Source organism: Pipistrellus kuhlii, unplaced genomic scaffold (genome assembly GCF_014108245.1).
Source record: "Pipistrellus kuhlii isolate mPipKuh1 unplaced genomic scaffold, mPipKuh1.p scaffold_m20_p_169, whole genome shotgun sequence".
In the NCBI taxonomy this organism is placed as follows: domain Eukaryota; kingdom Metazoa; phylum Chordata; class Mammalia; order Chiroptera; family Vespertilionidae; genus Pipistrellus; species Pipistrellus kuhlii.
The window spans coordinates 86,803-108,560 of record NW_023425481.1 but is presented as its reverse complement, the minus strand read 5'-3'; the positions used below and the strand labels follow the sequence as shown (position 1 = coordinate 108,560).

Below are 21,758 nucleotides of genomic sequence, written 5' to 3'. Positions count from 1 at the left end.
CCTGGCAGGCCCGCAGGCCGCAGCCTTCGGAACGCGGAGGCTCGGGCCGTCAGGACCCGGGTCCGACCGGCGGTCCTGGCCCCCGATCTCCGGCCAGCAGACCTCTCCCCACCCTCGGTGGTGCCCACTCCTCAGCAGGGGCAACCTGCGGCCGCGGGGGGCCCACGGGGCCGGGCGTCAGGCTCCAGCGTGGATCCCAGCCCCGCGCTCCCACCTTTTGCGCCCGGGTGTCATCTTCCGCCTGGACCTCGAACTCGCCGTCCTCCGAGTCGCTGCTGCGGGCGTGGGAGGCCGCGTCCCGGCGCTTCCGGAGCCCCTTCTTCTTCCTCCGTTGGGCCATGGCAGGTCGGGACCGCGGTCGGGCCGCCGGGCGCGTCCCAGCAGCCATGCGGACCCGGCGCCGGAGAACGGAAGGGGCGGAGCCAGAGGGAACGTACCACTGCGCGGCGGGGGCGGGGGTGGAGGCGGGGAACGGGGCACGGTGTCTGCCCGGCACGGGCCGCGCTCCCCCCCTGCCGCAGCCCCAGAGGCTGGGCGCGCCCACAGTGCCCCCCTGCCCTGCGCGAGAGGCCCCGCTCCAAGGCTGTGGGGAACCCGGGGCGTCCGGACCTGGGCGCCCCCCCGGACGCGAATGGTTCCGGCCGCCGGACGCCGGCTGGTTGCTGCGGGTGGGCGCGCGGAGTGCACGTCGCCGGGGCCCGGCTGTCCCCGGGAGTCGGTCCGCGCGGTGCTCGGGGTGGGGACCCGGGGCGACCTAAGCGGCCGGGGTTCCAGGATTCCGGACCCCGGATAAACGGATCCCGAATGCGCCGCGCGCCGCGGGTGCCCGGGCGCCCCCACAGAAGAGTCCAGCCTACGGAGAGGGGGCTCCGATGGTTGTAGCCGACCTCCAGGAGCCAAGATACTCGGTAAGAAATAATTCAAAAATGCAGGGTCGCATAACCCCTGACACAGACAATAGTGCGGTAAAGGCCGTGGGGCGGGGCCGGGGCGGAGTGGAGGGGACAGTGCGGGGGGTGGGGGGGAGAGGTATTGTAATACTTTCCACAATAATGATAAACTTAAAAAATAAAAGAATGCAGGATCCTCGGACATTAATTTGGAGATGGGGCATGTGGGGCAGTTGGGGGGGGGGGGTGACCCCCCTGAAGTAGAATGGTTAAGTGCATAAGCCCTGGACTCCTGCCAGGTTCACATTTTGCTTCCTCTGTTTTCGCTTTCTAAGTGTGACTGACACATGTGACGTCACCGTTTGAAGCTCCAGTTTTGTCATCTGTAGACATAAAGCTGCTTCACGGAACTGATGAGAGGATTCAGGGAGACGGTGCTTCTGAAGCTGTTTGCAGGAGGTAGGCGTGAGAGTGAAACTGGGTATTTCCTGCTCCGTAAATACATATGCAGGACTCAGAGGCCTGGCCTGCCTTCCCCGCACACCACAGTTTGTTTTGTGGTTGGTGCCAAAATGGACACAAGCCCCATCATCCCTCCTTCATCCCTCTAGCATTCTGTAAATATTTATCCAGTACACACTGTATGCTAGGAATGCGTATTCACTCAAAATGTGCCTGTAGCAGCACCCCTCTCCCCATCAAAAAAGTCCAACACATTTCCGGAATGTCCCCCGAGGTTGGCAGTCACCCTTCGAGGAGGACCGCTTGACCCTTTTGCCCTTGGGATGGGGACTCCCAGTCTTTCTCCGGTGGCACTGCCGGTGACAGAGGGATGGCACCCTGACCCCCTTTCTCAGGGAGCTCTGGAGGCATGGCCTGCTGGGCAGCGCATGCCTGCGGTCACCCGGGACCACGGGCAGCATGAGGACCCCGGTGGAGCGGGCCGTCGGCGGGATGCAGACCCTCCGCCCTCAGCACCGCTGCCGGGGCGGCTATCAGGTCAAGGCCAGGGCGTCGTACGTGGACGAGACCTTGTTCGGCAGCCCTTCGGGCCCCCGGCCCGCACCGCCAGACTTTGACCCACCCTGGGTGGAGGAGGCCGACAGAACCAAAGGAGTGGGCAGAGCGGCTCCACGGGCTTCGGGGGCCAATGGGAGCTGTGGGACCCCCTCCTCCAGGGGCAGCACCCCGACCCTCACGCCAAGGAAGAAGAACAAATACAGGTAACGGCACCGGGAGACGCACTCCTGCACTCGGCATTGCCACCCAGGTTCCTCTTAGAGCCCCGCTGGTCACGTGCTGTGTGACCCTGGGCAAGCCCCTTGCCCTCTCTGAGCTATAATTTCCTCCTGTGGAAAGTGGATTTAGTGGTTTTACTGAGAGGATTAAATGAGATGAGGCGTGTACTGTGCTGGGCACAGTAACCTGACCCTTAAGGAAGCTCTTGGTAGATAATAGTGAGGCTGGCACCTGAGGCCCAGAGAGGTCAGGGTTGGCCCAAGGGTACAGAGCAGTTTGCATGAGATTATTGGTGTGGTTGATCCATGAAATGACATAGATTTGCTGGTTTCAGATTTCATTTTGAAAAGATTTCTTGCTGCATTTTCATGAACAAGTTAGAAAACCAGGAGCTGATGCTACTGGTTATTATCAGATTAGAGTTAGGTTATTGGGATTATTTCAGATTAATGTCGTCCGGAAGGAGGTATCTAGTAGTGGACCTCAGGGTTCCTTCGTGTGTTTGGACAAAGACACAGGAGACTGGTGTTGTGTTTTGATTATGGCTGCCATAACAAAGTACCATAGACGTAGGGGGCTTACATAACCGGGGCTCAAACTATCGTTGGGATTCTGTCTTCATCTTAGTGCAGCTTTCCCTCACACGTTACAGGTAAGATGCTACCATCTGCTTTGCCCTTGCATACGCCAGCTTTTCAAGGTCAGGAGGGAGAAAAACATCTTTCGAGTAGTTACAGCAAAGGTTTTTTTGTTTTTGTTTTGTTTTTAATATATTTTATTGATTTTTTACAGAGAGGAAGGGAGAGAGATAGAGAGCTAGAAACGTCTATGAGAGAGAAACATCGACCAGCTGCCTCCTGCACACCCCCCACTGGGGATGTGCCCACAACCAATGTACATGCCCTTGACCAGAATCGAACCTGGGACCTCTCAGTCCGCAGACCAACGCTCTACCACTGAGCCAAACCTGTTTCGGCAGCAAAGGTCTTAAGGCAGACTCTGATTGGACAGAATGGACCAGATGACCATTCCTGAGCCAATCAGTGTGGCCAGAGGAGTGAAATATGCAAATTGACCAGGCCTGGGGCACATGCCAAGGAATCGGGAGACTGGATGCTAGGTAGAGGCGAAATAGCAGAGATGGAGGTAGTGGTACATGAAGGGGCTGTGGCCTCACTGGGTGCCAGGCTGGGAGACAGGGACTTCCGGGGATCTACTGGCAACCCTCTCTACTGCTGCCGGTGCCTGGTGGGGGTGGGGTGGCGTGGGTGGGTGTTCAGGTTGTAAGGTTTATTCACTCACTTCGTTTCCCTTCCCTTTGCCAGACTGATCAGCCACACTCCTTCTTACTGTGATGAGTCACTATTTGGCTCCCGACCCGTGGGCGCCTGCTGGGAGGCCCCGTGGATGGTGAAGGGGGGTGCTTCAAAACTCCACACGCTCTTCTGGACACCCCCAGCCACCCCGAGGGGCCACCCGCCCCACCCCAGGGAGACCCCAGAGCGCACCGTTCACCCGTCCGCTCCCACGAAGACAGAGCCCAGGGAGGGGTCCGAGGCTGAGAAGGTGTCCAAGGTTGGATTAGACCCTCCACGCTCTCCGAGGCGGGAGCGTGCCCATTCCCTCACCCACCTGAGTGCCCCCAGCACTGGCCGCCCACCCACCGGGGGCCCCCACGCGAGTGGGCCTCGGGTTCCCAGGCCTTCCCCCTCGGGGGTGACCTTCCGGAGCCCGCTGGTGACTCCCCGGGCTCGGGCAGTCAGCGCTTCAGTGCCAGCGACGTGCCAGCGAGGGGGTGCCACCCCCAGACCAAAGCCCCCTTGGAAATGAGGTTCCCGGTCCTTTCATCAGGTTTGCCCTTGGGGTCGCAGCAAGGGGAGGAGTTTCAGAGGATGGCATGGGCGGGGAGGGGGAGAGCTTCTGGGGAGACCCCCCAGGCGTCAGCGAGGCACTCAGGGTGGCAGGCATGGAGGGTGGTCAGGGACGCCCTCTGTCCTGACAACCTCTGCTTCCCTGCTGCCCCCACAACGTGGACTTGAGGGCCACCCCTTGAGATATCTGTTCTAGTCCCGTCAGAGCCACATGCAGTATCAGTGCCAACCCAGGGATGCCCCCCATCACTCCCACACGTTGTCTTGCCGCCAAGTATGAATAAATGGTGGGTCGCCAATCTGGAGGGTTCTCTCGCCCCCACCCCCACCCCCAACCTCCCTTCAAGCCAAACGTCCTGCTCAGGATGAGTTTCCAGCCGAGTCTGGAGGCCTCCGAGTTTTCCCTGGCACCGTGTCTGGGTGCTATGAGGGTGGGCTTTTTCTTTTAATGATCATGTATTTATTTTCACGTATTAAATGTGTCAGTAGCTCACCAAAGCCGTGGCTTAATAAATTTTTTTCCCCTAGGGGAAAAGCCGGTGTTAGGCCTGCGTTGGGGTTAAGTAACGATACTGACACAACAAGGAAGCCGCAGAAATTGTGACAGTGGCGAGTGGGGGCCTGAAGTCCGGGCCTGAAGTCCCGGAACCCAGGCCTCCAGCCCCACTGGGGCCTCCTCCGTCAGCTTCAGCTGCTGCCACTAACCATGGGGAGCTGCAGCTCAGCTCAGCTCAGCTCCGGAAGAGCCCTGGGAACCTGGTTGGTGAGATTTTTCCAGAAAAGGCAGGAAGCTGGATTTGTGTGTGAGGGTCCCCGATTTTTTTTTTTTAAATACCTTAAGTCCCAGCAGTGAATTTTAAAAAGATACATTGTCCAACTACCTGGACACCGCATAAAGCCTGTGGCGGCTGCTGGCCTGTGATCTTGGGGCTCTGAGCTCACAGCGCTGTGCGGGAGAGGCTGTGGGCCAATGGGCAGCCCCGGAGCGGGGCTGAGGGCAGGGAAGCCGGTGCTGCCGGAGCGCTGCCTGCCCTCACCCTCCCCTCCGTGGGCAGCCCTGGACACCACGTGTCCATCGTGGCCTTGGCAGCTTCCGGTCTGGGAGCAAAGAGGAATGGTTAGTGCTGACACCCTGCACGCTCCCCTCCTGGGGACGGCGTTTACAGGCACGGACACCCACGGCCAACCACCCTGGGTCAAAGGCTTATTCACAGGAAGTGGTTTGAAATGGCTTTTAATTCTGAAAAAGGTAGGAGAGCCATGATGGCGGGGCTTCCTGGTCCCGGGGGCCTCCCGGCCGGCACTCTGGGAGGGGGCGGTGCAGGGGATCAGAGCAGGGCCGGGGGCGGGGCTCATTTCTTGCCCTTGCCCTTGCCCTTGCCCTTCTCGCCCTTGCCCTTGCCCTTGCCCCGTTTCTTCCTCTTGGACCGGAGCAGGGAGCGGACCAGGTAGCCCTTCCACACGGCCTGGATGAGCGTGGCCGCCTTCACCATGCGCATCATGTCCTGCTCGGCCTCCATCCTCTTCTTGGAGTTGATCTCCCGCTCCTCCCGGATCTGGGAGAACTCCTCCACCAGCACCTCGTACCGCGTCTGCAGCTCCTTCAGCTGGATCTTCTCCTCCTTGTGGATGATGTCCAGCTCCTCGTACTCCTCCTGCGGAGGGAGGGCCGGTCAGTGGGCTCCCCGGGCATCGGGCGGCCTGCCCGGCCCTCAGCACGCACCCCATCCTTCCCACGGGGGCTTCCGGGCCAGCAAGGCCGCCTGCTTGAGGCTTTCTGCCTCCGAGGCCCGGGAGAGAGTGCCAGGGGCGTGAGCTCCATCCTGGTGCGAGGTGGGACCCGGGAAAGATCACCGCTTGTGGTTGGCCAGACTGAGTCCAAGTCCCAGCTCAGCCACGCCGTACAAGCCTTCGTTTTTCCTCGTCCGAAACACCGTGACAATTGCAAACGCAGGAAGGGGTGGGTGGGAGCCGTTTCCAGGATTAAGTGACACAGGACGACGGACACAATTGCTGGATGCAGGTGCCAGGCACGCGTGGGGACGGAAAAAATGCAGGCGGCTGCCGCTGAGGCCGTCCGTGTCACAAAGCTTGAGTGGGACTTCCTCAGGGAACTCAGTCCCACGGCTCTTCCTTATGCCTAACTCCAGCCTCTCCTGCTGTAGCTCACACCTCCCTCCCTCTCACGTTTGCCAGCCTCCCCAGGGCCCCCTCCCCGGAGCTCTCATGGTCGGACAGCCAGGCCCCGATTTGCCCTTCCCTGAGCAGCACGCTCCAGTGCCCATCAGGCTTCCTGGCCCCACAGCCAGGGCCGTGGGCCACCGAGGTTACCACGGAGCTGGTGGGGGGCTTGAGGGCACCCCATATGGTAGGCACATCCTGCAGGCCAGACCCAGTGCGGGACACAAGCTTTGGCGACAGTGGTGCCTCACTGGCTGCGTGCTGCCCGACCTGGGGATGACCACCCCGCTGATCACGCAGAAATGGGCCCAGGAAGGCCACGCCCACAGCTTAGGGCCCACAGCCTGTGAGTGACAGCGGAGAACCTCCAAGTGGCCACAGGCCTTTCTCACTGCCGGGTCCCAGCACCTGGCAAGCGGCGGGCATGCAGAAGGAGCTTTCTGCGTGGCACAGGGACGTGGCGGAGGCAAGCTCACGCCCGAGTCCACTGGGGATGAGCCCTGGCCTGGGTGCCCGCTGGAGCAGAGAGTACGGGATGTGGACGCTAGAGGGAGCCAGGGTCACAGCTTCTGGGTCTGTCCCTTCCCACCCCTCGCTGCCCCAGGCCAGACAAACCCTGGCGCCCAGGGAAGGAGCAGGGAGGCCCGGAACTTGGCCAAGACCACAGACCATCCTGGGGCCTCTCTTCCCATCCCCACTCCTAGAGGATTGTGGGAAATACACTTGAGAGAGATTTATGCAGCAACAAATACCTGCTTTTCGGTCATCTCCGTGTCGTATTTCTGGATCCAGTTCTCGATTTCCGTCTCCACTTTATATTTCTTCTAAAAAAAAAAAAAAAAGAAAAAATCCAGTTAGTATTTACAATAAACAATGCCAAGCAGGCTCCGAACCAGCCGGCCCTCTGGTGGGTGCCTTCCATGCCTCGCCTATGGATCCACACGAGGTGGGTCCTCCATTTCACAGATGGGTAAACTGAGGGTCAGCCGTACTCGCTCCCTTGCCCAAGGCCATAGAGCTGGTGAGTGTTGGAGCTCCGTTTGAGGCCAGCAGTCTGGCTCCAGAACATTCTAAGCAGAGGGAGCCGCAGATGCAAAGACCCCGGGATGGGAGCAAGCTTGTGGTGTTTCTAGAGCAGAGGTCAAGCCAGTGTGGCTGGAATGGAGGGCCCCGGAGCGTGGACCCTGGGAGGGCAGAGTGGGACGCTGCGTGGCAGTGGCAGCGGGAGTGGCAGCAGGGGGCAGAGCTTGGGTTCTAGTGTAAGGGGGCGGGGAAGCTATTGGGTAGCTTTAGATGGGGTAGAGCAGTGTTTCCCAAACTTGTGACATATGTGTACCCCTTCTATAATTTCCGTAACGCTGAGTGCCCCTCGTCTTCATGAAAACGCAGAATTAGGCGCAGCTAAGCACGGTGCAGTGCATATCCCCACCACACTCCAGTGCAACGCGTACCACACTTTGGGAAACACTGCGGTAGAGGGTCATGATCTAATTTTGCTTTTTAAAAGAGATCAGCTCCACCCTAGCTGGTTTGGCTCAGTGGATAGAGCATCAGCGTGAGGACTGAAGCGTCCTAGGTTCGATTCTGCTCAAGGGCACATGCCTGGGTCTCATTAGGGGACATGCAGGAGGCGGCCAATGATTCTCTCTCATCGTTGATGTTTCTATCTCTCTTTCCCTCTCCCTTCCTCTCTGAAATCAATAAAGATTTTTTTAATAAAAAAAAATAAAAGAAATCAGCTCTCATCCATACAATGGAACGTTATTCAGCCATAAAAAGGAATGAAGTACTGTTACACATTACATCATGGATGAACCTTGAAAACATGATGTTGAGTGAAAGGAGCCAGACAAGAAAGGCCACAGGTTTTATGATTCTTTCTGTATGAAACGCCCGGAATAGGCAAGTCCCTAGAGATAGAGAGGAGGTCAGTGGTTTTAGGGTGCCAGGGAAGGAGTGGGAGAGACTGTAATGGGTGTGAAGTTTTATTTTGGAGCGATGGGTGTGGGGGTTTATTTTGGAGCGATGGGTGTGGGGTTTTATTTTGGAGCGATGGAAATGTCTGGAACAAGACCAAGGCGTGGCTGCACAGCACTGTGAGTGTGTTAAATGCCACTGAACTGTTCGCTTTAAAACAATGAATTCCATGCTTTGTGAATTTCACCTCAGTTTAAAAATAACAAACCAGCTCCCTAATCCTACAGAGCAAGAATTCTTAACTGGGCAGCACAGCGGGGCCTGTGTCCCCCAACGGTTGCCCACCAGTGTAGATTTGATGGGGGAGAGGCCCGGGGCTTCCGTCAGGTGCTCAGAAGAGTGAAGACACTAAAGTGAAACCGGGAACAAGTACCGGAAAAGGTGTGCTTCATCGGGAGAGGGACTCTGAAACCCACACTCGAGTGCGAAGTGGGCCTGGGGCCTGGCTGAGACGATGGAGAAGGCACGGGGGAATGGTATGTACTGAGCACCAATTCTGCACCAGCCCTCTGCCTGTCATTTAATTCTTGTTAAGACTGAGTTGATCACGTTCATTTTAAAGATGTGAAAACAGGCTCACATGCTCCTCGTGTTCCCTTGCCCGGTATTGACAGGTAGGTTCCATCATCCCCTCAGGGAGGGGGGGGCGGGGACGAGGGAACCTGCCTGAGATCTCAGAGGGGGCGTGCGGCAGCGGGACGGGCACCCTCCTGCCTCCCAGGGGGCACTGGCTCCACGCTGGGCTTCCTAGTGGCTGGGGCAGCCCTGCCCTCCATGCTGGACCCTGTCCCCAGCTCGATGCCGCCCCAGGGCACCTTCCGGAGCGCCTGCTCGGCCTCCCGGTTCTCCATGACCAGGCTGTGGAACTGCGAGCGCAGCTGCAGGATGTCCTGCTGGATCCTGGCCACGCGGGACTGCGAGGCCCGGTAGTCCGCCTTCTGCTGCTTCTCCGCCTCCTGCTTGGTGCGCGTCAGGCTGTTCTCCGAGAACTTGAGCACCTGGTGCAGGTGGTTCTTCAGCTCCTGGATCACAAAGTTCTCCTTCTCCACCTGGGCCCGGGAGAGGAGAGGCCGAGTCAGAACCCACGTGACCACGGCTCGGCGCAGACGCCAGCCATTGCCGTGCCATCGCCTCGCCGAGTCCTGCCCCAGCGCCGTGGGCACAGGGACAGCCTGATGCCAGACGAGGAAACTGAGGCTGAAGGGGCCAACTCATCTGTCCAGGGTGGTGCAGCTGAGCCGGCATTCGAAGCCAGGTCTGTCTGACCCGGAGCCCAGGTTCCTGGCCACCCCCTTTATTTCCTGGCATGAATGGAGGGCAGGAGAGAGGGCTAGGACAGGGGGACACTCCTGCTGGGGGCACAGTGGGGGTGCCCAGTTGGCAGAGACACAGATGCAGGAAAGTGTGATGGACACGCCCCACAGGACAGCCACCTGCTCCCCCTGTAGGCCTGGCTTGTCCTGCCTTCAGTTGATTCAAAAACAGGGACAGCCCTGGCCTTTTGGCTCAGTGGATAGAGCATCGGCCTGTGGACTGAAGGTTCCTGGTTTGATTCCGGTCAAGGGCACATGCCTGGGGTGTGGGCTGGATCCCCAGTAGGGGCGTGCAGGAGGCAGCCGATCAGTGATGTTTCTATCTCTCCCTCTCCCTTCCTCTCTGAAATCAGTAATATATTTTTTAAAAATAGGGATGGGGTGGAGGACCTGGCTGTTTTATATTTAAACTCGAAAGGCTGATCCCAAGCCTTACCAATAACGCAGTCGGTTAACATATTTTTCCTGTCATCTGTGCTACATACTGTATTCTTACAAGAGAGAAAGCTAGACAGGAGGCAATGTGGTTAAGGAAATCCTAAGGAAAGAAAACCCACGCATAAGTGGGCTTGTGCAGCTTCAAGCTGTGTTGTTCATGGGCCAACTGCATTAACATGGGACCTATGGTTATTATTAGGTCCGGATCGTTTCCTTCCTTCCTTTTTTTTTTTTTTTTTTTTTTTAATCTTTATTGTTGAAAGTATTACATATGTCTGTAGAGAGCGCCTGGGAGGCACGTGGGCATTCTTTAATTATTGTCAGCTGAACCCAGTGGCCTTGGCAAAGCCACACCCTGGAAACATGCTTTGCCAAAAGGCAAGGGTGTTGTCAGCTTGACCTTCATTTTGATACGTAAATCCACTCGAAGGACCAATTAAAAAAAAAAAAAAAGATGTAAATCCAGGCTAGCACTGGGAATGCTCCGGTCCACCGGAGCTCCTTTATCTTAAGTTTTGGGGAAACTTCCTGATTTGTGGGGGGTAAAATAAACAGGCTGCTAGGCTCTGGGTCACTGTCTCTCCACCAGAAGAGGGCAGCGGTCCCACTGGTCCCAGCTTTTTCCTTCCATTTTGTGTCTTGCTTTTTCTTTCATATTTCTCAATCCCCAGCCCCTCTCCTGGAAGAACTGGATCATTCTCTTTCCATGCTGGACACGGAAAAGAGAGACCCTGCCATATATGACCCCTTTTTGCCCCATTGACCCCTTCTACTCCAGGGGTCAAGACCCCAGGCCTTCACCGCCCTATGGTCTGTGTCCATGGGTTATGCATATGTGCCTACAAGTTCTTCAGTTGATCTCTTCCCACCCACCCACCCATTTTCCCTCTTAAACATTTTATTAGCGCTTTCACCCCTCCCACCTGCCCCTTGCCCCGAGGACAAAGACCACATCCCTTGATTAGGCCTCAAACCCCAACCCCGAATGATCTGCCCCTTGCCCCTCTTTCCCCTTCCCTTCTGCTTACTGGCAGGTTTGGGTTCCTAGGTACACCCCCCGCCCCCCCCACACCCACACCCACACACACCCTGGAACAGGGGTCTGCAAACAAAGGCTCCCAGGCCAAATTGGGCTGCCTGCCTGTATTTGTAAATAAAGTTTTATTGGAACATAGACTATTCATTTATGGATTGCTTATGGCTGCTTTTACACTGGGGATTCAGTTGAGTTCAGCAGTTGCAACAGAGACAGGCCCTCCAAACACGAAGTGTTGACTGTGCAACCCTTTGTGGAAAGTTTGCCTGCCCCTGGCCAGGAAGTCGTCCCTGCCTCACCTGTCTGCCTCACGCCCTCTTGTTCTTCGGGTCTTGGTTTCACCGTCCTGGACCCTTTGGGTGTGAGTTCAGCTCTCCTATAACCCTCTCTTACAGCACCTCAGACCTACCCTCCATATTGCATGTCTCCCAACTGTAATTAGCCTGGCTGGCGCGCCTCAGTGGTTGAGCGTCGACCTATGAACCAGGAGGTCAGGGTTCGATTCCCAGTCAGGGCACAATCCTGGGCTGTGAGCTCGGTCCCCTGCAGGAGGCAGCAGATCCATGATTCTCATCATTCATGTTTCTATCTCTCTCTCCCTCTCCCTTCCTCTCTGAAATCAATTTAGAAATATATTTTTAAAAACCTGTAATTAAATCAGCTCTTTAAGTCCTATCTTCCTTACTGTGAACTCCATGAGGCTGGGACCATATGGACTTAATTATTGATATAAACCTGGCCCTTCATAAGTACTCAAAACCATATTCATGGTATAAAGGAATGAAAGCATCTACTTAAATCCCCGGGGGCGGGGGGGGGGGGGGGGGGGACCCAAGCCAGGAGGTCTGGGCTCCCGGTGGGGCTCCTTCCAGAACCCGCCCCGTGCAGGAAGCGGTACCTCCGCGGCCCTGTTCCTCATCCTCTCGGCCAGCTCGTTCTCCAGCGCGTCGATGACCTCCTGGTTCCGCATGTTCCGCTTGGTGATGTCCTGGATGAACTGGCCCTTGTCCCTGGCCTCCATGGGGCTGGTGAGCAGCTTCTCAAACAGGAAGCCGCGGAGCTCCACCAGGCTGTCCACGAAGCCCTGGGCTCCCGGGGCCCGGTCCGCCGCCCGCGCCCGCAGGAGCTGGGCCGCCCTCGGGTTGCCCAGCAGGAGCCGCAGGATGTTCTTGGTGGAGTCCCGGATCTGCCCCATGAGCGGCAGGAGGTTGGACTTCTGCAGCTCGATGGACAGGAGGAGGTCTCGGAACCAGGCCTCCTCCTCGAACTCCTCCTCGGCCTGCAGCTGCAGCTCCTCCTCCTGCAGGTAGCGGACCTTGTTCATGAGCACCTGGCACAGGTCCTCGTGCTCCCGCACCGCCCGGCTCAGCTCCTCGCCCAGCAGGCCCTCCAGCTCCATGTTGGCTGCCACGGAGGACAGCAGCGTCACTAGCTCCACCTTTTGGATGGTCTCGTCCAGCACGGACATGATCCTCTTGGTCTCGATGGTGGTGAGCTTGGTCTTCAAGGGGGTGAAGGGTTTTGGCGTGGGAGTTCCCTTTTTGGGCGACTCTGCCATCACCCTCATTTTGCTGATATCCGAGCTCTGGTAGAGGGCGCCCACGGCCAGGATGTCTAGTGCCATGTTGCAGGCAGCCTTCTCGGTCTCGGTGGGCCCTGGGAGACTTGGACAGACTGGACAGGTCTCCTGCCTCTGTTTTCCTGAAAAAGGAAGGGGCGCGCCGTTAGGAGAGCTGTGCAGAGGTCAACCATAAACTTGGCCTTGAGGGTTCACCGTAGGCGCTCTGCAGCTTGTGCACGGAACCCTCACCAACAGCGGTTGGTAGCTTTGTGACAGCGTCAGGGCCACAGGGGTAGGAGGGCCACGTGTGGAGGTGGGTCTTGGGCACAGGTGTCAGGCAGGGACCAACCAGGGATGTGGACAACTTTCTGAGTATTTAAGGACAGAAAACTGGTAACACAGGTGATGGAGGAGCTGAGGGGTCAACCAGGGCAAGGGGAAGTCGCCCCTAGCCAGCCCCCCAGCAGCAATGGTTAAATTGTTGGTGGCATGCCAAAACCGGTTTGGCTCAGTGGATAGAGGATTGGCCTGCGGACTGAGAGGTCCCGGGTTCGATTCCGGTCAAGGGCATGTACATTGGTTGCGGGCACGTCCCCAGTAGGGGGTGTGCAGCTGGTCGATGTTTCTCATTGATGTTTCTAGCTCTCTATCCCTCTCCCTTCCTCTCTGTAAAAAATCAATAAAATATATATTTAAAAAAATAATAATAAAATTGTTGGTGGCGGGAAGCCACCCCAGGAGGAGGTGGGGAACTTCGGGATTGGGGTCAGCCAGCGGGGGGCAGAACCCCAGCCGTTTCCTCTCCGGGAGAGGCTGCAGTTCCAGAGGGCCTGTAAGGAGGGAGAAGTACTCCGGCTTCTCCCTTCATCCTGCCCTCCAGTCCAACACCAGTGCCTCCCATTGGTCAAGCCCAGTGAGGAACCAGCTGAAAAGGGAGCCTGGGCAAGGCAGCCTGCTGGGGAGGGTGAGGGAGGGGAGAACAGCCCAAGACACAGAGCAGAACAGGGACAGAGCAAACAGGACTGGGACCAGCACAGCCCACTTGTGCTGGCTGGGTTTTTAAGCCAGGGTGGGATGGACAATGACTTTGAAATGTATTGTTTAAAAAAAAAAAAAAATGGCTTTGCTACATGCAACCCTGGATCCCGGACTGAATTCTGAAAGGGAAACAAGGACATTAGTAAGAAAACTGGTGAAATCCAACTCAAGTGGACACTTTGGTCAATAGCACTGCATCAGTGTTAGCGTCTTAGCTTGGACAAACATAACACGCTTATGTAAGATGTTAACAGTAGGGGGAGCCAGTGGAGGGCGGACGGGAATTTCTGTATTATCTTTGCAAGTTTTCTGGAAAGCTACAGCTGTTGCAGAATAAAACGCCTATTTATAAGACCGCTTCAGAAAAAGCCTACGGGGGCAACCAGAAATCAAGAACTGACATTGCTGCATGGCGTGATGACTAAGAGCTCTCTCTGCTGCAGCCCCATGTAGGCTCAGGTCCTTGCTGGCGGACCCTGGGCTTTTATCTAATTCCCCTAAGCCCCCGGCTTCATCGGCCATAAGACGGGGATCTTCAGCTTCTGGGGGATGTTTCTGGCACGGGGCCTGGACATTGGGAGTGCTCAATAAATAATAACTAATATTATTAGCCCAGGGAAACCAACCGAAACCCCAAGTCCAGGACCGCGATGATTTCCCAGTTAAGAATCTCAGCCTCAATGGAGATCCAGAAGTCTCTGATGAACCTGGGCTCCCAGCATAAAGCACCTAAGACACCCCCCAACCCCCGCCACGTGCCCATCCCTCACCCTGCTCCTTCTTTTCTTTTCTTTTTAAAAAAATATATATTTTATTGATTTTTTACAGAGAGGAACAAAGAGAGATAGAGAGTTAGAAACATCGATGAGAGAGAAACATCGATCAGCTGCCTCTTGCACACCCCCCACTGGGGATGTGCCCTCAACCAAGATATATGCCCTTTGACTGGAATCGAACCCGGGACCCTTCAGTCCACAGGCTGACGCTCTATCCACTGAGCCAAACCGGTTTCGGCACTCTGCTTCTTCTTTATCCCTTGTCCTGATGATCAGCCATCCTAGTTGCTCCAGTCAGAAACCTGAGTGGTCCCCCCTCCCCCCACTCTTCCTTCCCCACACACCCGATCTGCCCCCACTTCCATCAGTGATCTCTCCTCGACAGCTCCCTCTTCCACATCCCCCCTTTCAGCAGCCGCTCTGTCACCAGGGCCCTTATGATCTCCGGCTTAGATGATGAAACAGCTGCTCAGCTGGTCGGCTCACATCTGCTGCTGCCCCCTGCAATAAAGATCATCCCTGTAGAGATCTAGTCTGGTCTTGTCTGCGCCCCCTGGGGACATGAAGGCCATGCCAAGCTCTGTCCTGCCAGAGCTTATGACCTGGTGTGGGAGCTGAAACATGCATGCATGAAGGCCAACAACTAGAGGAGGAAGAGAATAGAGGTGCGGTCACAGAATAGGATGGGATCGCGCCTGCCTTCGACACCAGTCCGGGGACTTGATCTGGCAGGACTTTGGGATCCATTTTGATGGCAGGAAACGTGACAGAGAGACCTGTTGTATGGATGATTTATAGGGAAAGGACTGGTGGCCAGCTGGTAAGTTGAGATACTATAAACCTCCCACCGCAGGGCCTTTGCACATGCTGTTTCTTTTTCTTGCAATGCGCCCCCCCACCCCCTCTCTCTTGCCAACTTAATTCCTTATTCTCAGTTCCTGTGTCACTTCTTCAGCGAAGCCTCTCCCGGGCTTCCAGCCTTGGTTGAATTCTCATTTCAGGTTATCACAGTGCCGAGCCCCTGGTAGCAGGCTTGCTCGCCTATACCGTGCAGGCCGGAAACACTGCCCTTCTTCTCGGCCTCCCTCACAGCGAGGGGCAGCTGGGGACACAGTTCACGCCCATGACAATCAGAAGAAGGAACCAACAGGGCTTGAGGAGCCAAAGACAGCTCCGGGTTTGGGTGACGGGGAGAGAATTTCGGGGCCCTTGAGTCACTAGGGAAGCTGGGAGAGGCCGTGTAAACTCCGTGAGTTCCAGCGGCCACAACCAGTGCAGACCATGGACAGGACGTCCTGGCCTTCCTGTGATCGTTTCCTCTTTGTCAGGCGACAGCCCCGTTTCCCTTTCGGCACTCAGATCCTCTCTTCTGCCGGGTGCAGTCCCGGTGGGGCTGCTGATCAGAGAGCCCTGCTTTCTTCCTCCGGGGAATTCCGAGGGCCACGCGGGCGGGCGGGAGACGGTGACGGCTGATGCCTGCCGGTGGTGGGTTCTGAGGACCCTGCCGCCAAGATCCCCAGAACCCCCGCAGCCGCAGTCCTCTCAGACTCCGGTTCTCCAGCTTTTCCGTCACCGTTCACCGTTTGCTTAGCCGGGGCCAGTCTCTGTGGCTTGCGACCAAAGGACCCTAGCTGACAACGCGGTCTAGGTCACTGACTGCACAGGATGGAGCAGGCTCCAGGGATGTAAAGGCGAAGGAGGAGGAAGAGTAAACAGAGAGCAGGGGTGGGGATCAAAGAAAAGCCGGAAATGACGAAAACAAGGATCAAGGTGGCCAGTTCAGCCAAACCGGTTTGGCTCAGTAGAGAGTGTCGGCCTGCAGACTGAAGGGTCCCGGGTTCGATTCTGGGCAAGGGCATGTGCCTTAGTTGCAGCTGATCGATGTTTCTCTCTTCTTTTTCTTTTTTTTAATTTTTAAAAATTATTATCTGTGTATATATCTTACCGTTGCCCCCCCATACATTCCGATGTTTCTCTCTCATTGAGGTTTCTAACTCTCTATCCCTCCCCCCTCCTCTCTGTAAAAAAAAAAAACACAAAAAAAATCAATAAAATATATATATTTTTAAAAAGGTAGCCAGTTCGGGTGCTGAGGCCGGGCCAGAGGGATCCCAGAAGCCTCAGGGAGCTGAGCACCGAATGGAGGAGAAAGTAAATTATATAAATTTCATCCCCACCCATTTCCTGCTTTTCCTTCAATGTCCTGAGTTCCTCTAGGGCTGTTCCTAAGGATAACTTTTTTTTTTTTAATATATTTTATTGATTTTTTTACAGAGAGGAAGGGAGAGAGATGGAGAGCTAGAAACATCGATGAGAGAGAGTCATCTATCAGCTGCCTCTTGCACGCCTCCTACTGGGGATGTGCCCGCAACCAACGTACATGCCCCTGACCGGAATCAAACCTGGGACCCTTCAGTCCGCAGGGCCACGCTCTATCCACTGAGCCAAACCGGTTTCGGCCTGAGGATAACCTTCTAAGGACAGCCAGGGACCGTCCTCTCGGGGGATGGAGGCTCAGTGGCCCTCAGCCACAGGATGAATGGGACTAAAACAGTTAATGAATGCACTTCTTCCCCCTCTTACCCACCCCCCTTTTCCTCCCCCGCCCCCCCCAAACCTGCAGGCATAAATCAAAACGCCCAAATTCTTCGGGGATGGCGGCTGGAAATGCAACGTTACATGAAATGTTTCCAATTTGCTTTCAGCCAAATTACCTCTTTTGCTTTAAAGGGCAAACTTGTTTTCTTTGATTATGATGACGCCCATCAGTTCCTGACAGCTCATTTGGGCGAACAAGAAAAAGCCTGCGGAGCTGGGATGGGGGGAAGCGCGTCTGACTGCGATGACAAGAATCACCAGAGAATCTCTTTTCCTCGAATTCTAATATGACCGTTCCGTGTCCTTTTTTTTAATGCCACCAACCTTAATATTGAAATAATTTCCTACTTCGGCCTCTCCTTTGAAAATTCCTGCCCCGAGAGTTGAAGCGAGATTGCTAATGGGTGGGGAACTTTAATTGGATCTTCCCTTTATTTGTCATTAATTCTGCTGATGAACTTTACAAATGGAAATATATCTTTATCATGCAAATGATACCTCGGCTTCATTCAATAGGGGCTGGTTAGACATTTTATTACTCTCACTCTCAGAACGTTTTGAAAGGGGAAAAAAATGAGGTAAATTATATATATTTTTCCCCTCAGGAGGAAAAGGGGAAGAAAATTTAACCTTACAACTAACCCCACAGATTTAACACTGGTTTGTGGAGAAGTCAGAGGGTGATAAAAAAAAATATATATTCTGGAAGCTTAGTGGTTGAGCATCAACCTATGAACCAGATCACAGTTCGATTCCCAGACAGAAGGCAAGCGAGGGACTAAATTATTGAAGCTTCGAATCATCTCTCATTGATTTTTATAATGTGCGTCAATCATTTGTATACTTTGGAACTTTTTAAAATATATATATATATATTATTGATTTTTCACAGGGAGGAAGAGAAAGGGATAGAGAGTTAGAAACATCGATCAGCTGCCTCTTGCACACTCCCTAATGGGGATGTGCCCACAACCAAGGTATATACCCTTGACTGGAATCGAACCTGGGACCCTTCAGTCTGCAGGGCGACACTGTATCCACTGAGCCAAACCAGCTTGGGCTACTTTGAAACTTATTCTCAACTAATTACCAAGACACACCTTATAACTGATCACACGACAGGGCAGCGTGGATGTCCCACCACGTGGGTCAGGTAACAGGCCCTCGTCAGTTCTAGCGCAGCGTTGCCCAAATCTCTCTGTAGCAGGCCGCCTTTGGATGTCTGCCAAATCTATAGGCCACGTTGTACTATCAGCAACCTAATTTTTTTAAAGTATACTTTTGTTCTTAAGTACTTGTCATTAAAAAGAAAACTTGATATCTCCTCTGCAACTGGAACATCTGTATCACTTCCTTAAGGAGAAGATAATGTCTACATCCTGATATTCACTCTAGCTAGAAACTATTAGTGATAGAACAATGAGTCCAGACCAGATCTCTTGTTAAAAAGCAAGGCCTGCACTGGCTAGTGTTGGTTGAGCATCGTCTCAAGCGCTGAAAGGTCACTGGTTCAATTTCTGGTCAGGGCACATACCTAGGTTTTGCAGGTTCAATACCTGGCTGGGGCATGGACAGGAGGCAACTGATCGAAGTTTCTCTCTCACATCAATGTTTCTCTCTCTTTCTCTCTCTCTCTCTCTCTCTCTCTCTCTCTCTCTCTCTCTCTCTCTCTCTCTCTCTCTCTCTCTTTCTCTCTCATCAATAAAAACAGCCCAGCCAGAGGAGAACTAGTTTAGATCCACTAAACTAGTCACCATTCTCCAGTTTCCTCCTCCTTATAAATTAATTCATCGTGATTTTTAATCCCTCTTTTGATGAAAGTGTAGTTTTAGGAATGTTTATTTCCAGTTACATCCAACTGTGGAAAGGAACATTTCGGTGTTGCAGACAGAAGGAATAATTTCCTAGTAAGGAGTTGAGAACCCTTCTAAAATAAACTTCTCCTACTTAAAATTAAAAAAAAAAAATTATAACCTTATAAAATGCAAAACACTGGGCTTTTCCTGGCTGACAGATTATGTTGAAGAAGTGTCTTTTTTAAACCAAGGGTTGTGCCCCTTTAGTGAGTGAAATCAATTCACTAAAAGTAAATGAAAGACGTCCAAGCCGATTTGGCTCAGTGGATAGAGTGTCAGCCTGTGGACTAAAGGGTCCCAGGTTCGATTCTGGCCAAGGGCACATGCCCAGGTTGCTGGCTCACTCCCCAGTGGGGAGGGTGTAGGAGGCAGCCAATCAGTGATTCTCTCTCATCATTGATGTTTCTATCTCTCCCTTCCTCTCTGAAATATATATATGTTAGAGTGCACTATATGGAGTAAATACTCATTTGTAATTAAACATATCTGCTGGGTCAGGAAGGAGAATGTATTTCTTTGATTTGTGGTTAAAAAGAAAAACCTGTGCTGGAAAGCCCTCGTGTTAAAGGCATTGGATTGGCTCCTAGGATACAACCTGCTGCTATTATATGAGAGCACATCCCTGACCTCCACCTACTCCATGCCAGTAGCCCACCTCCCACGGCCAGTTTCTGACCAATGGGAGACAGTGCCTGCAGATATTGCCAAATGCCCCTGGGGGCGGAGTGTGGTGTGGGGGTGCTCCTGGTTGAGGACCTCAAAGGCCTTGCTCTGCTGTAAACCCCCCACCTCCCGTCACAGGTCTGGTGCTCCATCCAGGCTCAGAGGAAGTCTGTCCCAGCTCTGTCTGACAAGCTGACACCTGTGCCGTCCTGAGCCCCATCAGGGCCAAACCGGTGGATCGAGTGGATCGAGTGGCGGGGTGGATCGAGTGCTGGCCTGCAGACAAAAGGGTCCCAGGTTCCATTCTGGTCCAGGGCACGTGCCAAAGTTGCAGGCTCGATCCCCAGCCCTGGTTGGGGGTTGTGTGGGAGCCAACCAATCGGTGTGTCTCTCTCTCACATCGATGTTTCTCTCTGCGTCTCTCCCTCTCCCTTTCACTTTCTCTAGAAAGTCAATGGGAAAATATTCTTGAGTGAGGATTAACAACAATAACAAAATAAATTTATTTTAAAAAATTAAAATTAATAAAATAAAGCCACCCCAAATTACAGAATCAAGATCAGAGTCACAAACTGGTATTAGGAGACCTGGGTGCAAAACTCAAACCTATCAGAGGCTCTGGGAATAAGTCTGGGCGAGTCAGAGTCCCTTATCTGTCTGGCTCCGGGGGATACACCTGTCCCAGCCACATCAAAGGGAGCTGGCTGGTGGAGGGGGATGGTGTGGCACCTGGGAAAGCCCTTTGGGGAGTTAAAAGCCCTCTTCAAAGGGAAGTGTTATAATAAGCTCAGGCGTGAGTCAGGTGCTACATGGGCCTCATTGCTCCAGGGTCTTTTCTCCTGGGGAAAAAGGAAAGTGTGGGGGCACCTAGCAATGGAGCAGGCAGGGAAGACTAGCCCCTTTAATCCCGTCTTCCACTGCAAGTGAACAGGCCAAGCTAAAACTCTGGCATTTATGTCGGGCCACAGGTGCCTGGGACCATTCTGGACCGACACCTGGCCCAGAGCCAGGGTGGAGCTCTGTCTAGGATGCCCTGGGCAGCCCATCCAGCTTGGGGGAGAGGAGACTGACGCTAGGGCCCCGGCCCCAAAGCCTTTGTTACAGCTGCATTCTTTCCATCAAAAGGCTATTGAGGGCTTTCTAAGAGGTGTGTGACATCTTGCTTTCTACTAGCAAAGTCTCTATATTAGAATGCACTGCTTCTCACTCTCCACTCTCCCACCAAGTTCAGTCCTTGGCCGTTTGCCCTGGCCTGGCCTGGTTATGGTTCTCACTTCCTCTGGGTCACCTTACAGGGGAAATAGGGAACAAGAAAGTCCGATTGGATCTCTCTCCCCTCCCTTATTTATTGAGTTTAGATAGAGAAAGAGGGGAGAAAGAGAGAGACATCAATTTGTTGTTCCATTTATGTATGCATTCATTGCTTGCTTCGTGTATGGGCCTTGACTGGAGATTGAACCTGCAACCTTGGTGTAAGGGGAGGATGCTCTAACCAACTGAGCAACCGGGTCAGGGCAGGGAATTACGTTTCAAGTTAGCACAAAAGGCAAAAATTGGCACAATCAAAATGACCTAATATAAACACATTGAGATGCATTGCATTATACGCTTACCCTGAAATATATGGACCTTGCGTAGAATGGTAGGGGACTTATAAACTACTCTCTCGCCCCCAGCACTTGAAATTAGTTAACTACCATGTGATTCCACATTTCAGAGATGAGAAAACAGGACCATGGAGACGATAAGCGGAGGGACAGAGTACAGGCAGGGTCACGGAAGATGTCAAGGGCTGGAGAGCAGGGACCTGGGGCGGGGATGGGATCGCGATGAGGGTTCCTGATCCCTCAGAGAGCCAAAGGCTAGCAGGCTAGCCGCCTTTCCGCATTTCCCTCTCCTTCCCAGCCCTTCCCCACCTGGTCACTCACCTGCTCTGAGGGCTCCAGGTTTTCCTACCTGACGTTACCTGCGCAGGTATCTGCGTTGCTAGGTTACCCGCCAATCTCAGAAGGCGGGACTCGGAGCCTGATTGACTTTCCTTTTCACCACGCAATTCCGCTCAGTGCCACCCACTTCGGGGCCTGACTAATCAGAGGCACCGTCTCGCTGACCCTCCACCAATCGGAAGACACGGACTGCCTCTGAGAGAGGAGAGGGGAAAGGGGCGGAGCTTCTCAGTCCCTCCCCTTCTCTAGGAGGCGGGCAGGGGGTCTTGCGTCGGCAGTGGACGAGAACAGGGGAAGGACTTGAGGATTGGCCAATTAGAACTCATCACGGCAGCCTAGCTAGCGAATGGGCCGCGGCTAAGGAGGAAGGGGGCG

The 21,758-nt window shown here is 54.3% G+C and overlaps 2 protein-coding genes across 2 annotated transcripts; one reads left to right on the top strand and one right to left on the bottom strand.

Moving 5' to 3' along the window:
• The first annotated feature begins 546 nt into the window (after positions 1–546).
• On the top strand, positions 547–4,496 carry LOC118720387 (RBPJ-interacting and tubulin-associated protein 1). The gene is made up of 4 exons (XM_036440209.2): positions 547–908; positions 1,226–1,349; positions 1,748–2,113; positions 3,455–4,496. Exons 3-4 carry the CDS (start codon positions 1,812–1,814, stop codon positions 3,957–3,959), a joined length of 807 nt encoding a protein of 268 aa, XP_036296102.1. The 5' UTR covers positions 547–908; positions 1,226–1,349; positions 1,748–1,811; the 3' UTR covers positions 3,960–4,496.
• Positions 4,497–4,623: 127 nt separating this feature from the next.
• Positions 4,624–21,577, bottom strand: LOC118720386 (dynein regulatory complex protein 10). Its single transcript, XM_036440208.2, has 5 exons — positions 21,366–21,577; positions 11,844–12,646; positions 8,974–9,207; positions 6,934–7,005; positions 4,624–5,655 (listed from the first exon to the last, which is right to left on the bottom strand). The coding sequence occupies exons 2-5, from the start codon at positions 12,567–12,569 to the stop codon at positions 5,353–5,355; spliced, it is 1,335 nt and encodes a 444-aa protein (XP_036296101.1). The 5' UTR covers positions 12,570–12,646; positions 21,366–21,577; the 3' UTR covers positions 4,624–5,352.
• Positions 21,578–21,758: the final 181 nt, after the last annotated feature.